At 42.9% G+C, this 14,665-nt stretch overlaps 1 protein-coding gene across 18 annotated transcripts in view; it reads right to left on the bottom strand.

Annotated features, from left to right (window-relative positions):
• The window catches only part of ASPH (aspartate beta-hydroxylase), a 203,362-nt gene that overhangs the window by 168,883 nt on the left and 19,814 nt on the right, over nucleotides 1-14,665 (bottom strand). For 6 of the 18 annotated variants that reach the window (XM_021089316.2, XM_021089323.2, XM_021089329.2 and 3 more), the window contains exons 2-3: nucleotides 933-1,082; nucleotides 350-394 (exon numbers count right to left, since the gene is read on the bottom strand). In XM_021089316.2, the coding sequence (XP_020944975.2) occupies nucleotides 350-394; nucleotides 933-1,082 (195 nt within the window). Of the gene's footprint in view, nucleotides 1-349; nucleotides 395-932; nucleotides 1,083-5,924; nucleotides 6,070-14,665 lie in introns of those variants that run through there. The other 12 variants (XM_021089318.2, XM_021089327.2, XM_021089331.2 and 9 more) reach the window with 5 other exon arrangements.

Here is a 14,665-nt window from a genome sequence, read left to right as displayed (position 1 = left end):
CACATTAAAAATAATAATAATGGAGAGATAGGGAAGTTATTTCTACAGCTAAGAAAATATAAATGAAAAACTCTAATCTGCAGTCGAGGCTACACATAGCACAGAGTTCAACAGCATTAAAATACTACAGAAGTATTTATATTATAGTATGTTATATTTATATTATAGTATATTATACTTTAGAAGTATTCTATATTTTAAAATACTATACTTTCTGACACACTTAAAAGGGGAAATTGGTCCTACCACTTAACACTCTCTGAAGCAGGTGATAACTCAACCAGGAGCCTAAGGATGAAGTTTCAGAGACCAACACAAGCAGACTTAAAACGCATCTCCAATAGCCTACCTTGAAGTACCTCTGATAAGTTATAACGGAAGTCCTTTGCTTTGGCTGCATGCATGTAAAAATATGAAAATTGTTACTTGTGCTGAAATGTACAATCTTTTAAATCTCTTGTTTAATAGACTTTCCCTAGCAACACATCACTCTAAGTCAACAAAAACACAGATCTACTGAGAAGTTTGTCTCCAAATTAAAATTCTTCCTCTATCACTCTATCCAGAGACCTTTTCCTAAAAAGTAATAAAAATGAGAGGCTTCAACAAAAGATATTTACATGGAAGTGTGATGTCATTCTTTGCTCTTTTCCCTCGAAAGATGACTATCCAATAAGTAAAGCAAAAGTACAGGAGGTTCTATGGAAGAGAGAGGGTTTTCTACACAACGCAGTACATATAGAGGAGTTCCCGCTGTGGCACAGTGGGTTAAGCATCTGTCTGCAATGGCTTAGGTCACTGTGTTCAAAGCAGCTGAAACCACGACTCTGAGGGAACTCTGATAACATCCCCTTTCATTCCTTCCCTCCTGAGAACCCCGGAAAGTCTCCAGAAATTAATAGTACCAATAAAAACAATATCAAAATCCTTACCTAATACTTCCTCATAATCAACAAGATCAAACCAGACAACAGCTACCGATGTCCAGACTCCCAGCAACGCAATGACCATAAACCACGTGAAAAATGAACTTCCAGAAAGTCCTCCTTTCTTCCCATTCTTCTGTCCTCCATGCTTTGTCTCTGTTAAAAAATCAGACAGACAGACCACGTCATTATGTAAGAAGGAAACGCTTTACTAAACCTCTTTTCATTCATTCATTTCTCCAGGAATTTGATCGTACTTACAAGGGAAAATCATTTCAAAATTAGATTTCACTGAAATTCCCAAATCATATTACCAAAAAAATGACTTTGAAAATGGAAAAGACTATGCTTAGGCTCAACACCACCTATGTAAGACCCTAACTTCAAAGCAGTGAAAGAAAAAGAAATAAACTACCAGTGGGCTAATGTTTTCTTCTTATTATTATTTTTTTTACAGTCACACCTGAATATGGAAGTTCCTCGGCTAGGGGTTGAGTCAGAGCTGCAGCTGAGCCCTACACCACAGCCATGGCAACACTGGACTGGAGCCACATCTGTGACCTATGCTGCAACATGCAGCAACACTAGATCCTTAACCCACTGAGCAAGGCCAGGGATTGAACCTGCATCCTCACAGACACTATGTCAGGTTGTTAACCTGCTGAGCCACAATGGGAACTCCCTAATGATTTTTTTCAATAAAAATGGATCTGCTGTGTATTCCTTCCAAGTTCTTTATCCAAACTATTTAAATATAACCTCCTTCAGGAGTTCCCATTGTGGCGCAGCGGAAACGAATCCGACTAGGAACCATGAGGCTGTTGGTTCAATCCCTGGCCTTGCTCAGTGGGTTAAGGATCCAGCATTGCCATTAGCTGTGGTGTAGGTTGCAGATTCGGCTCGGATCCCGAGTTGCTGTGGCTGTGGCACAGGCTGGCAGCTGTAGTTAGGATTGGACCCCTAGCCTGGGAACATCCATATGCCGTTGGTGCAGCCCTAGAAAAGATAAATAAATAAATAAATTCACATAAAACAGGCTTCACTGTTTTATTATCTGAACATAGCCATGGAAGGCAGAGACAAGATGAAAATTTCAGGGGAAAATGATGACTTCAAATATTTTTATGTATTTTAAACACAGAAATTAGAAGAACCACTAACAAATAAAGCACCACTCAAATTTTTAAAAAGAAAAAAGAAATTGCTTCTGTGGGAAGGGAAACACCTCAGATTCAGTAGCAGTGTTGCATGTGTAATTTATTAAACTTCTATAAACATGACATTTTTTAAGACTATATCTTAAAAACTCTTATTTCTATATAACAAATCAATACATGCAAACATAACCATCTATATAGAATACTAACTCTAATAAGAATAATTGCAAATAAGGGAAGGAATGTTAGGAATTAAAAAAAATAAGAATAATGCCTTCAGGTTAAAATCCATCTACTTTTAAATAAGGAACTATAATAATTAATGATGGAACTATAATAGTTAATAGTTATGATCCTTCTTTGGTTACTTATTACCTAAGAATCAAATTTAAATTTTTTATTTAAAGTAAGTGCTAAAATGGCAAGAAAACTGAATGTCTTATCTCCTCTTGAACATTTGGTAACTGACACCAGGCTCTTATACTGTTTCTTATTAACTAGAAAATCATAAGGCTAAGTAAATACAGTTCATCCTTTTACTCATTTATCTAATGTATTCATTCACTATCTATGTGCCAGACGTGACACAGTTCTTAGTCAATAACGTTTTCAAAATATGTACCTCAATAAAAATACACCCCAGGTGATGCCATTTAAAATAAGCTTAGAAGCTCCCACGTGGCACAGTGGAAACAAATCTGACTAGGAACCACGAGGTTGAAGGTTTGATCTCTGGCCTTGCTCAGTGGGTTAAGAATCCGGCGTTGCCATGAGCTGTGGTGTAGGTGGCAGACACAGCTCGGATCTGGCATTGCTGTGGCTGTGGTGTATGTAGGCAGCGGCTACAGCTCCGATTTCACCCCTAGCCTGGGAACCTCCATATGCCGCAGGTGCAGCCCTCAAAAGCAAAAACAAAATAAGCTTATAAAGAAATAGTAAAAACAAAGTAATATATAATAAATAATATATAATAAAACAAAATAATCATTTGAATCCATTGTCCATTTCTATCTCTTTCTTAAAGCAGAAATGGAAGAGGAAAATTTCTGAGATTCTCAAAAGGACAGTATTATTTATCCAAATTAATTCAGTAATATTTGTTTAAGTTACTGACCTGCGACAACAAATACAAGCAAAAAAGTGGAGAAGTTGTTCTTTTTTTCATTTTGTAAATGCATGTACTAAGACAGAGAGACGGGATTAGGAGGGAAGAGAGAGAAAGTCGAACACAGTAAAGAACACAGCTTTACCGAGAATCTATTCCTTTTACTTTAGACATGACTCTTAACTTCAGTCAAGTTCCCAAACTCACTGCACAAAACTAAAGAATAGACTTTAAAGACAGCCTAACCTACAGAAGTTAAAATAACAAAGTGCTGATGTTAGGAAGGCCTATAAAATGTTCAAAAACAGCAAGAATAGACACTAGACCTTAGAAGAGTGGCAGGAGGCTCGTTATGATGGATGCTGGAGGTAAACCATGACTAGTCCTTAACCCCTAAATTTACAGTCCTTAACTATTAAAATAATCTCTACTATAAGGTAATAATGATATTCATATTAATTTTTCATTAAAATCTTATTTTAAACTGTTTAAGAAGGCAAGAAATGTAAAATAAACCTTGGAAAGTTTCATTCAAAATTTTTCTTTTTTTGCTTTTTAGGGCCACACCCGCAGCATATGGAGGTTCCCAGGCTAGGGGTCTTCAGAGCTACAGAGCCTATGCCAGAGCCAGAGCAACACCAGATCCGAGCCACGTCTGCAACCTACACCACAGCTCACAGCAACTCAGGATCCTTAACCACTGAGCGAGGCCAGGGATAGAACGTGCAACCTCATGGTTCCTAGTTGGATTCGTTTGCACTGCACCACGACGGGAACTCCCTCAAAGTATTTTTTTATTAAATTGATTTATCACTTTAAAAGATCAATGTCAAGAAAAGGGTAAAGGTTATTTAGCTAGAACATGCAACAATTAACGTTATTTTACCCATCCCTTTATAATGTTAAATAAATAAGGTGTTACTCTAGCACTATTAATCTTTTTGCTGTTAATATTTACTAATTCCATAAAGGAACAGAACGGTAAATTATAAAAAGGAGTCTTGCCGAAGACATCTTTTTTAGGGGGACTTTTTAACTGACACCAAGTGACACACTTCTGATTCGTTATTTTGTAAATACGGTGTGCCTAGTCCCTAAGGGAAGATCAGTTTCTGTCCAACCAAACAGAAAAAATAAAACCAAAACATAGTAAGGTAAACCCTTCCAGAAAGTTAACACAACTCCCCGAGCAAACCTGAAACCAGGACTCTGTTCCAAACTTATTCTGGAAGAACATCTTGGAGTCTTCCCTCTTTTCTCAGATGAGAATAAATCTAAGAATTTTCATTTCGCTTTCTGGTTCCATATTCAACCTGCAGCCCCAGAAATTAGTGAAAAGATTTTTTAATGGGGCATGTTTTTTTCATACGGCAAGACCTACGTGATGCATTTTTTTTTTTCCATGTTGACCCGTTAAAAGTAATGACCAAATCAGACAACGCTCTCACGTACCACTGAACACAGAAAACGACTGCAGTGAGCAACAGAATGAGTCTCTACAAAACAAAGAGCGGGCTGGGGACAATCGGAAATTGTATTTATTTGGTTAAGGAAAGGGAGAACCGAAGATGTACCCCTGAATGCTAGTCCCTCACTGAGCTACAACTACAACGAAGTGAGTTATAACTCGACCATTTATGAGTTTGGTGATGATGCTGGTACTTTCATACGTACAACATAAACTCACACACGTCAAGTTAAAAAAAAAAAAAAAGCAACTCATCCAACTTATTACTTTTCCACATTACAAAATGTCATCCTTTGAAGCCAAGAACTGTTAAAAGTGGGTCAGAAGTAACAGTGGATTTTGCCTATGTGGATTAAGCAATCCAGAGAGAAGGGGGAAACGCCTTCTGCAAGAACTGAAAGTCAGATCTGAGCCTCATATTCTTCTTCTCGGCTTCACGAGGCACCGTTTATCACAAAAGTCAAGTGACCCATTCTAACCATTTATTTAAAACGGTGTCCACAGCAGAGACACCCATCTTCTCTATACTAATAATAGAATCCTTCCAGCCACTGCTCAGGCAGCTGAGAGTTGGAAGCTGTCTTAATACGTCTATTTTTTCTTTCCTTAAATACGTTTTCGACCTCATGAGCCAATGTAGCTTGATTTCAATTAAATGAAAAGACAATCTTAACTGACCAAGCAAAAACAAACATAAAAATGTAAGTTCAACACACTATTAAAGAATAGTTCAAGGTTAATGATTCAATTTAAAAAACAAAATAAAACCCTAGTGTCTTCTCTTATATTTGTGGTCTGCTTTGCAAAAATTAGGTCCCTTCCCACATGTGGTTAAGTCTCTGCTTGAGCCAACAAAGTGCACTCACCAACACAAGACGAAACTTGTACAGACCTGACATTTCTCATAATTTTACATGAGATCTGAATGCACACATGTCTTTAAATTCACTGTAATTAACCTCTAAGACCAAGGCAGACCACGTGTTCATTTTTCCAAAGTTTGTAAAATGCGGTCTCTGGTAGTATAATACCCTAAAATATATTATAAGACGCTAAAACTTCCTATTCACATTAAAGACAGATTATCCCACCAAAAAATTAAACTATGTGAAATGTCGAGGTCTCCAGAAGTTCAAAATAGAAAATGCAGAAGATGCAGTCAAAGCACTTGGCCAAAAATATCTGCACAGCGCACAACTGAAAATCAAACTAAATACTATCAGCCAAATCCCAAACCACTTTCAACCACCCTAACAATAAAGACAGACCTCTACCTTCTGCCATTGTGATTTCCTCAATCCATGAATAATATATATGGAAGGAAAAGGACCAAAGCCCTATCAGCAGGTGTCCGGCACTGCAGGCCTTCCTACTGAGCTGTGGGCTGGCCAGTGGCTCCTCAGGCAAGGCCTCTAGAACTGAAATTGGACCTGCCGAAAATTCTGCTCACCAGTTATTTTTAGAGGCCTCTTCCTCATGACCAAACACTGCTAATCACTCAGACTGAAATGCTCTGCTAACAGTCCGACTGCCTTTCTCCCACTTATGGGATTCCTTTCTGGGCTGGCTCTATCCCCCAACTCCAAACCCTAAAAAGAAAATCAGGCATGTTGAAAAAAAAACAAATGGAACAAACGTGCTGCCAGTGTGGGGTTTCTGGAATCAGTCTTGAATGCTGTTAGCCTAAGTACAAAATCATTCCAAACCAAAACAGGTCTTGCTCTAAACCGTGGCCCCACACCCAGCAACAGCTTGAATTGGCCTCTCAGAATCACTGACTGCCTACATGGAAAGCCCATTGCTTAGTTCATTTGAACAAAACAGAACCCTACATGGTAAGAAATAAATTAATGCTCCAGAATTCTGATTCATAAGCATTACCATCCCAAGACTAAGTCCTCCAACAGCAAAAGTAAAGCAATAATAACAAACTGTCTCCCGGGAGTTTCCCTGTGCTGCAGATTAAGGATCTGCAGTTGTCACCGTAGTGGCCTCAGGTTGCTGCTATGGCTCCGGTTCAATCCCAGGCCCAGGAACTTCCTCACGCCATGGGTGCATCGGGGGTCGGGGGAGGGGGTCTCCCTAGAGAAGGAGGGGAGGAGAGCAAGGCAGAAAGGCATGGAGAGGTGGACAAGGAAAGGAACTTTTCATCAGTAAGAGTCTCACCTAGGAAACACGATCTCAGGGAACCAGAAAGAGACTGTACAGCTGCATTCTGATTTTCTGCTATGTCCCTCCTGCCCCCTCTCCTCAAATATTCTCTTCTGGGAAATAAAACCAACCCAATTTATTCACTGATCTAAGATTAGCAGCTCACAGAATTCATCAGAGCTCTGATCAGTCCACCAAATTAATTTAACACAAATAGTATCCAGAACAAAGCAGCAACCTTTCAAAGTGGTTTATGAGTCTTCAATTTTTTCTCAAAGCGAATGCCTCCCATGCAAATTAAACAGTTTAATGTTCTGAAAAGGAGTCAGCAAACTAAGACACCAATATTTGATGGCCCAAGGCTGGGACAGAGTGAACAGGGGAGCAGGGACAACACATCAAAACTGACCAGGGTCTCATGTGTCCTGACCGAGAGCCATTCCTTTCCTCAAGGATGTGTCCCACTGAAGCCGGTGCTTACTAAAATGCTGAATGATAATGCATCATCTGGAGACAGGGGCTTAAGATAGATGATCAACTATCATACAAATTGATTAGACAAATATTTCAGAAGCTTCTGTGGTTTTCAAAGAAAGAGTGAGAGTGACCAGAGAGCCCTTCTTGGGACGACTGAAAACCAAGCCACCACACTTACACGGCAGTAGCCCATTTCAGACTTAAGAGACCTGGATTCAATTCCAGCTGCATCATCACCTTTGATTTGGGTAAAGTTATCATTTGGGCCTTGATTTCCTTGCCGATCAAACCTGTCTTGACACCAACTAGGCAGGTAAATATTTCTTGAAGTCATGCACGAAACTTATTTTGACTGAATCAATCTAGACTCGTGCACAAGTCTCCTCATCTCCAATTCCCAGCTCTTTTCATGATCCCTGCCTGCCACCAAGAATGCAGAGGCTGCCAGAGTTCCCTCTCTCCCCTTGGGGATCTGTGCAAGGCCAGCTGCATCCTAAATTTCAGTCTCTGAACTGAAAACAAGAATCACAGCTACTAAGTATGGGTGTGTCTCATCCCTGAGGCTCCTTCAGCACAAGCTCCAATTAGGTCTCCTCCAAAAATCTTCATCACATATATTCCTAGGCTTTACCTCCTCCTCTATGTTTTGCAACAGTTTTACAATTATTTAAATAAAATATCTTCCTTCCTTAGTTTCACATTAATGGCATACCTGTTATTCTAGATAAGGTGATTAGGATAAATGGCTCTGAAATAACATTTAATCTACCACATTTCTTTTTTCTTTCTTTCTTTCTCTTTTTTTTGTTTTTTTGTTTGTTTGTTTGTTTGTTTGTTTTGTTTTGTCTTTTCTAGGGCCGCAATGGTGGCATATGGAGGTTACCAGGCTAGAGGTCGAATTGGAGCTGTAGCTACCGGCCTATGAGCCACAGCAACTCCAGATCCCAAGCCGCATCTGCAACCTACACCACAGCTCACCGCAACACCAGATCCTTAACCCGCTGAGTGAGGCCAGGAATCAAACCCAAAATCTCATGGTTCCTAGTCGGATTTGTTAACCACTGAGCCACGATGGGAACGCCATTCTACCACATTTCTTAAAGGAAAAGAAATTCTGGGTTCCAAGGAACTATCTTATAGAATAACTATTCATTTTTATGATGGGATATGTTTCTAAAAACTTGTATTAAATAAACAAAATTTGCATATAGCAAATCATGTTTTTAAAACCCTAGCAAAGAGAACTAAAGTATTATTAACTATTTCTTATAAGAGGTGCTAGAATTAATAGCAAATGTCTAGGTCCAAGAAACGTCAAACATCTATCATGTGCTCTGAGACTATTACTCTCAGCCTGATGCCACTGGAGACAACAAGAACCTATGGAGTCCAGCGCTCTACCTGCCTTCAAAACCAACCAAGTAAAAAGGCACCTGAGCTCTCTTGAGTTCCCTCCCTTTACCCAATCAGCTATCACAGTAGTGGTTCTCAACTTCAGAGTCACCTGGAGGGGTACTAGAAACACAGATTGCGGGTCCCGCCCAGAGTTTCCGATTCTGTAGGTCTGGAGCGGAGCCTGAGAATGTGCATTTCTAGTAAATTCCCAAGTGCTGTGATGCGGCTGATATAGTGACCACACATATGCGGAGTCATGGCACTGCTGCTCTAGACATCCTAATTCTCTGCGTCTGCAGCAAGGGAAAGGAGCGCCAGCTGTTACCAAGTTCCAGACCTTCACTGCTCACCACCTAAAGAAGAAAACAGAACCCTGCTCCCGCAAGGTCCAGGATTCCACTAAGCTCCTCCTGTCTCCGCCCCGTCACCGCCCTCCCCTCCCCCGTGAGCTCTTCTTCGCCGAGATTGCACCGTCCAGCTGTGTGGCCGGCACATCAGGTTCTCCTGCCTTCGTTTTTTCATCCCCACTGACCTGTTCCCTTTCACTGCAGAGCCACACACTCACTGTCACAGTCTCACCACGAGCCTTGTCCTCAACGTAACCTAACGCACCTTCCCCATGGCATCTTCATTCTTGCTGACATATCTCTGCAGTTTTCCTGGCACAATCATCCTAACAGGTCCTGCAACCCTATGAGCACAGCAAGGCTTGTTGGGGTGCATGACAAAGACTGAGGTGCCAAAAATAGAGTTCTTTAAACAAAACCCCCAAACCTTTCATCACACATACCTTCTCCAGAGCAAACACAGCAAACACGAGCATGTTTATCATTCTAGACCTAACATTAGGTAGGCAGTAGTACAGAAGTAACAAGAGACAGCTCAGCAGACACTGAGTAAAATCTCCTTAAACTCACCCCCAGCCAGGGAACACTTTCTCTACAGGAAAAGGTTTATGTTCCAACGAATATGTGATGCACAGAACGAAAATATCCACTGGGATCACAACTGTCCCATTGTTCCAGCTTGTTTACTCAACACATTCTTGGACCAGGTAGTTCTCTGGCATCTCCTTTTTCTTACCTTCTCTTCACCTTCTGTCTTCACATCTTTCCAAAGCCCAGGGTTCCTCATTTAAACGGCTTCCTGACTCACTAAACACCTGCTGCTGTACCCTTTCACTGTATCAATCTGCCATCACTAGCTCCCTGGACAAACAGCTACTCCCCCACCGCCCGATGGTGAGGGCGGCTGGGCACCGAGGGCAAGTCTGGCACCAGGCAGTGGAGCCCACCTGCCTGCGGATTCCACCACACACCCTTACAGAGCTTGCTTTTCCATTCTCCACGACGGCTATTTCTCTGCCTCTAAAGTGGTCTATCTTTTCAAGTCAAAGGAAAAAAATGCCACTCTTACATCACAGAGAAGACAGAGCCATCAGCAGGGATGGTCCTGACGGTGTGCTGCCAACCCTTGCAGACTGAACCCACCTGCAGGCACTCTCTGCCTTCCTCTCAAGTCCTCCCCCTCCCTCCTCAGCCACCCTGCCCTCTCTCTGTTCTCAGCTCCACCACCAGCCTGGGCCCCAGACTGCACCTTCCCTCCTCCCCATCACTCCCCATCACAGGTGCACTCTCTGCAGAGCTGTCACTTCACTGCTCTCATTCTCTGGCCGCCCATCACTCCTTACAGCCCGGACACTGCAACCTGGCTTCTGCCACATGCCTCCACCGTGGCAGCTCCCGTGTCCTAGGAACTGCTTCCGTGTCATTAAACCCAACAGAAATGTTCTGTCCTTATCTAAGTTGCCCCTCAGAAGCATTCTCCCTCCTTCTTAAGTATTCTCTTCCCTTGACCTTCATTACTCCAGAACCACCTGGTGTTTCTGCTACCTTTCTGGACATTCTAATTCCCAATCTTTTTTGCCGGCTCGTGCTCCTCTAGTTGACTCTTTTTCCTTAATTCTTTTTAAATTGAAGTATAGTTGATTTACGATGTTGTATTAGTTTCAGGTGTACAGCACAGCGATTCAGATATATACATATACGCGTAATTTTTCAGAATCTTCTCCCTTACAGGTTATTACAAAATACTGACTAGTTTCCTGTGCTCTACAGTAAGTCCTTATTAGTCATCTCTCTTATATAGAGTAGTGTACATGTTTATCCCAAACTCCTGATTAATCCCGCCCCTCACCAGCTTTTCCCCTTTGGTAGCCATAAGTTTGTTTTCTAGGTCTGTGAGTCCCTTTCTGTTTTGGAAATACGTTCATTTGTGTGAACTTAAAGGCCACACTGAAGGGGTCCATGACCAAGTCTTCATCTCTTCGTGTCAGATAAATATTCCTTGTTGATCCATCTTGGGTGAAAGACACCCAGTCTGACCATGAGAAGGCCCAAGTACAAAGGTGTTGCAGGCCATTCATCCAGCCCAACAGCCAGACACCTAAAACAGGGCCCCTGGCTGGCCCTGGGGGAGGCTTGCATGGCTCAAGGGATAACGGGAGGCTGCTGTGGGTTTTAGAATTTAGTAAAACAAAACTGAGAAAGTCATTTCCATTTGCATCAGGATAAATAAAGGGAAGAGAAATATTAGCAGCAGCTATTTCTTTAATCTTTATTATTCTTTGGAACCCCAAGTTGGAGACCCACTGCTCTGGCTTATGTCTCTGTCTGTACAACTGCTGATTCACTGCAGAGGGGAACAACGGAATCATAAGTCAGGCCCATCAACCTCACCTTATGACTATGTGATGAACCAAAACTGCACTGGTAAGAGGCTAAAAATGGGAGTTCCCTGGTGGCGCAGCAGGTTAAGGATCAGGCTTTGTCCCTGCAGTGGCTTGGGTCACTGCTATGGCATGGGTTTGATCCCTAGCCTGGGTCCCACCACATGCTGCAGGAGTGGCCAAAATCTGCCCCCTGCCCCAAAAGAAAGAAGCTGGAGTTCCCTGGTAATTCAGTGGATTGGGGATCTAGTGTTGTTACTCCAGCAGCTTAGGTCACTGCTGTGGTATGGGTTCGACCCCTGGTCTGGGAACTTCCACACAACATGGGTGTAGCCCCCAAAAAAAGAAAAAAAAGAAAAGAAAAAGAAATGATAGTTAACTCCAAAAGCCCATGCCAGGCCCAATGAGTTAGTTCTTTAGACTTCATTAGTTCTCCCTACAGATGATTCAATAAAGACAGAACACTTAGTCTCCTAGAAAGAATGGCCCGAACTCATCAACCGTTTGTCTGTATGGGTAACGGCTATTAGTATGGTGTTCACACTGTGACGGGCGCCTGCCGGACTGGGAGTGGGAAAAGGTATTTAAAAAAAAATAAGTTGTGGTATCCATTCAGAAACTCTGAGATGGTGTAAAATTGTTTAAAAACAACCAAAAAGATTTTTTTTTTTTCCAGAGTTCCCGTCGTGGCTCAGAGGATGAGGACGCAGGTTGGATCCCTGGCCTCGCTCAGAGGGTTAAGGATCCGGCGTTGCCGTGAGCTATGGTGTAGGTCGCAGATGTGGCTTGGATCTGGTGTTGCTGTGGCTGTGGTGTAGGCCGGCAGCTGCATCTCCAATTTGACCCCTAGCCTGGCAACCTCCATATGCCATGAGTGTGGCCCTTAAAAAAAAAAAAAAAAAGAAAAGAAAAAAAGAAAAAGAAAAAAATTGTTAAAAGTTCACTCAAAACAAAAAAAGGGTATTTTTTTTTCAAAAACAAAGCCAGCAGAAAAGCCTAGCCTCCCTCATTTAAACAAGGCATTAAGACTAGGTCACAAAGCCATCATGTGTGACCGTCACCCGTCTGCAGCTGCAGGCCTGAAGGTGTCTGACTTTAACCCATTTAGACAGCAAAAGATCCACAGCCATCCTTCCCCACCAGCTTCCACTTTCTAGGACAAAATTCAGCATTTGCAACAAAGTACCCTGTAGATGCCAAGAGGGAGGGGAGATAGGGAACAAATGAAAGCATCAGCACAAAATACACAGAAAATTCACAGGTAAAATACAAAACATATGCGTCTTGAAAAATTACAGGAAAAAAAAAACAGCCGATGCAATTATGCATCACAATACATTTTGGGGACAGCCAATGACCCTTTATAAAACAAATCAACAATAATGAAGCCAATAAAAAAGATAAATAAAAAGCAAGAATAGCTGCAATTATTATAATAGCTGCAAGTGCGTAGTGAAGAATTAACTTGACCCAAAGAGAGGTCTGGCTTTTGCCCCAGCCTCCTTGGAGGTCCCTGGAATGTCCTGCCTGGTAGCAGGGATTGGTTAGCTTGGGGACTTTGGCCCCAGGACAAACAATATGATTTACGAGGAGACTTTGGGGCAGCCTGTACGGCTGTATCGGGTAATGCTAGCCATACCCACAGTAAAAAACTCTGGAGCCCCAGTAAAAAACTCTGGGTACCAAAGGCTCAGATGAGCTCCCCTAGTTGGCAACAATCCATACGTATTATTGTCCCACACTGATCTCCCTGAGCACAATGGGAGCTTTGTGTTTGGAATCTTTCCACTTTACCCTGAGTCTCTTCCTCCGGCTGGTTCTAATCAGTATCCTCTCACTGTAATAAACTGCAGTGGTGAATAGAGCACTTTTCTGAGTTCCCAGTTATTCCAATGAACTATCAAGCCTGAGAGTGGGTGTGGGGACCCCCACATTTGTGGCCAGCTGGTCTGAATGGATAGCATCCCTGAGCTCCTCCAAACTTGGGGCTGCTATGTGAAGTGAGGGCGGTCTCATGGGGACAGTCTCCTTGGATGGCTCAGTTTACCTTGACTCCTTGCAGAAGCCATGACCAATTAAAAATGACTGATTGGCTACCAGTGTCCTTTCCCCACATTACATGAACTGCATCCTTTCTGACAGCTATCTCCATGGAAATCTCACAGCTTTGCCAAGAGCTCAATCACCACACTTGGGGAATAGTGAGTCTCAGTGTCAACAAACTTAATAAGAAATGAATATTCATTTATAAATTCCAGCAACTCCCTGTCTAAAGCCAAAGGAGAGACAAGGGTCCTGCAGGAGAATCCCTTGAAGAGACTAGGAGTGCCCGAGGTTGGGGGCACGGATGTCTCCTGTGCCGGGCACCTTTACTCAAGCGTCAGACTCCATGGCCCACCTAAGGGAGTTGAGCAGAAGCAAAGACATGGAGTGGGGGGGAGGCGGCAGCTACCAGGCGGGCTGCAGCCTGGCCAGATGCCCGACTCCTATGGCCCGAAAAGGACGGAGGGGGCTTCGTGCCGGCATCTCACTCAAAAGGGCTGACTGCCAGGCCAGGGGTTCCCAGGCGCAAGAGAGAGTGTACTGCCCTTCAGGAGCGAACGCCCAGGAGGGCAGGAAGAAGCTGTATACCTGCTCAGGAGAGTGCCCCTAGGTGAGGGTCCCCCAAGCTTTCCAAAGAGCGTCCAGAGGAGGCGTCTGGGTGCCTGTCATGTGAGGGCATCCATGGTCATTGCATCTTATCAACCGGCAGGCGACTCTGACAGGGACCAGCGAGGGGACCAGCTCCTTTCCAGGGACTCCCAAGAGGCTAGAGCAGAAAAGGCCAGGAGGGCCCCGCCCAGCCATGTGGGGTGCGTACACATCCCAGTCCCCCCTTCAGGCCCTCCTGCCTTCCTGCCACGGGGGACAAGAAACCTGCCTTGAAAATGAGATCGTATTTAAAGTAGACAGACTTTTCAAAATGGAGAGTGACTGGGGTGTTGAGGAATCTGTGTGACACCACTCTCTGAGATGGTCACCAGCCTTTGCTACCCAGAGATTAATCTACCCGGCTAACCACAATGACAGAGGAAAATGAAGCGTCGTGCTGTCAGGCCAAGACTGCTAAATAACAGCTACAACATGTGGGCTGAGCCATAAAAAACTGCCCGTATTTGATCATTCGGGGCCCACGAAAGTGGCTATTTCACAGGATTCAAACAATATGTGAATATTTGCAAAATATTTTATTATGAAAATTTCCAAATGTACAACAAA

Source organism: Sus scrofa, chromosome 4, assembly GCF_054392235.1.
Source record: "Sus scrofa isolate SSC_HxYL_T2T_F1_AM1 chromosome 4, Sscrofa_HxYL_maternal_Yorkshire_Landrace_v2.0, whole genome shotgun sequence".
Lineage (NCBI taxonomy): Eukaryota > Metazoa > Chordata > Mammalia > Artiodactyla > Suidae > Sus > Sus scrofa.
The sequence above is the reverse complement of the archived record's forward strand: the minus strand, read 5'-3'. Positions and strand labels throughout refer to the sequence as shown.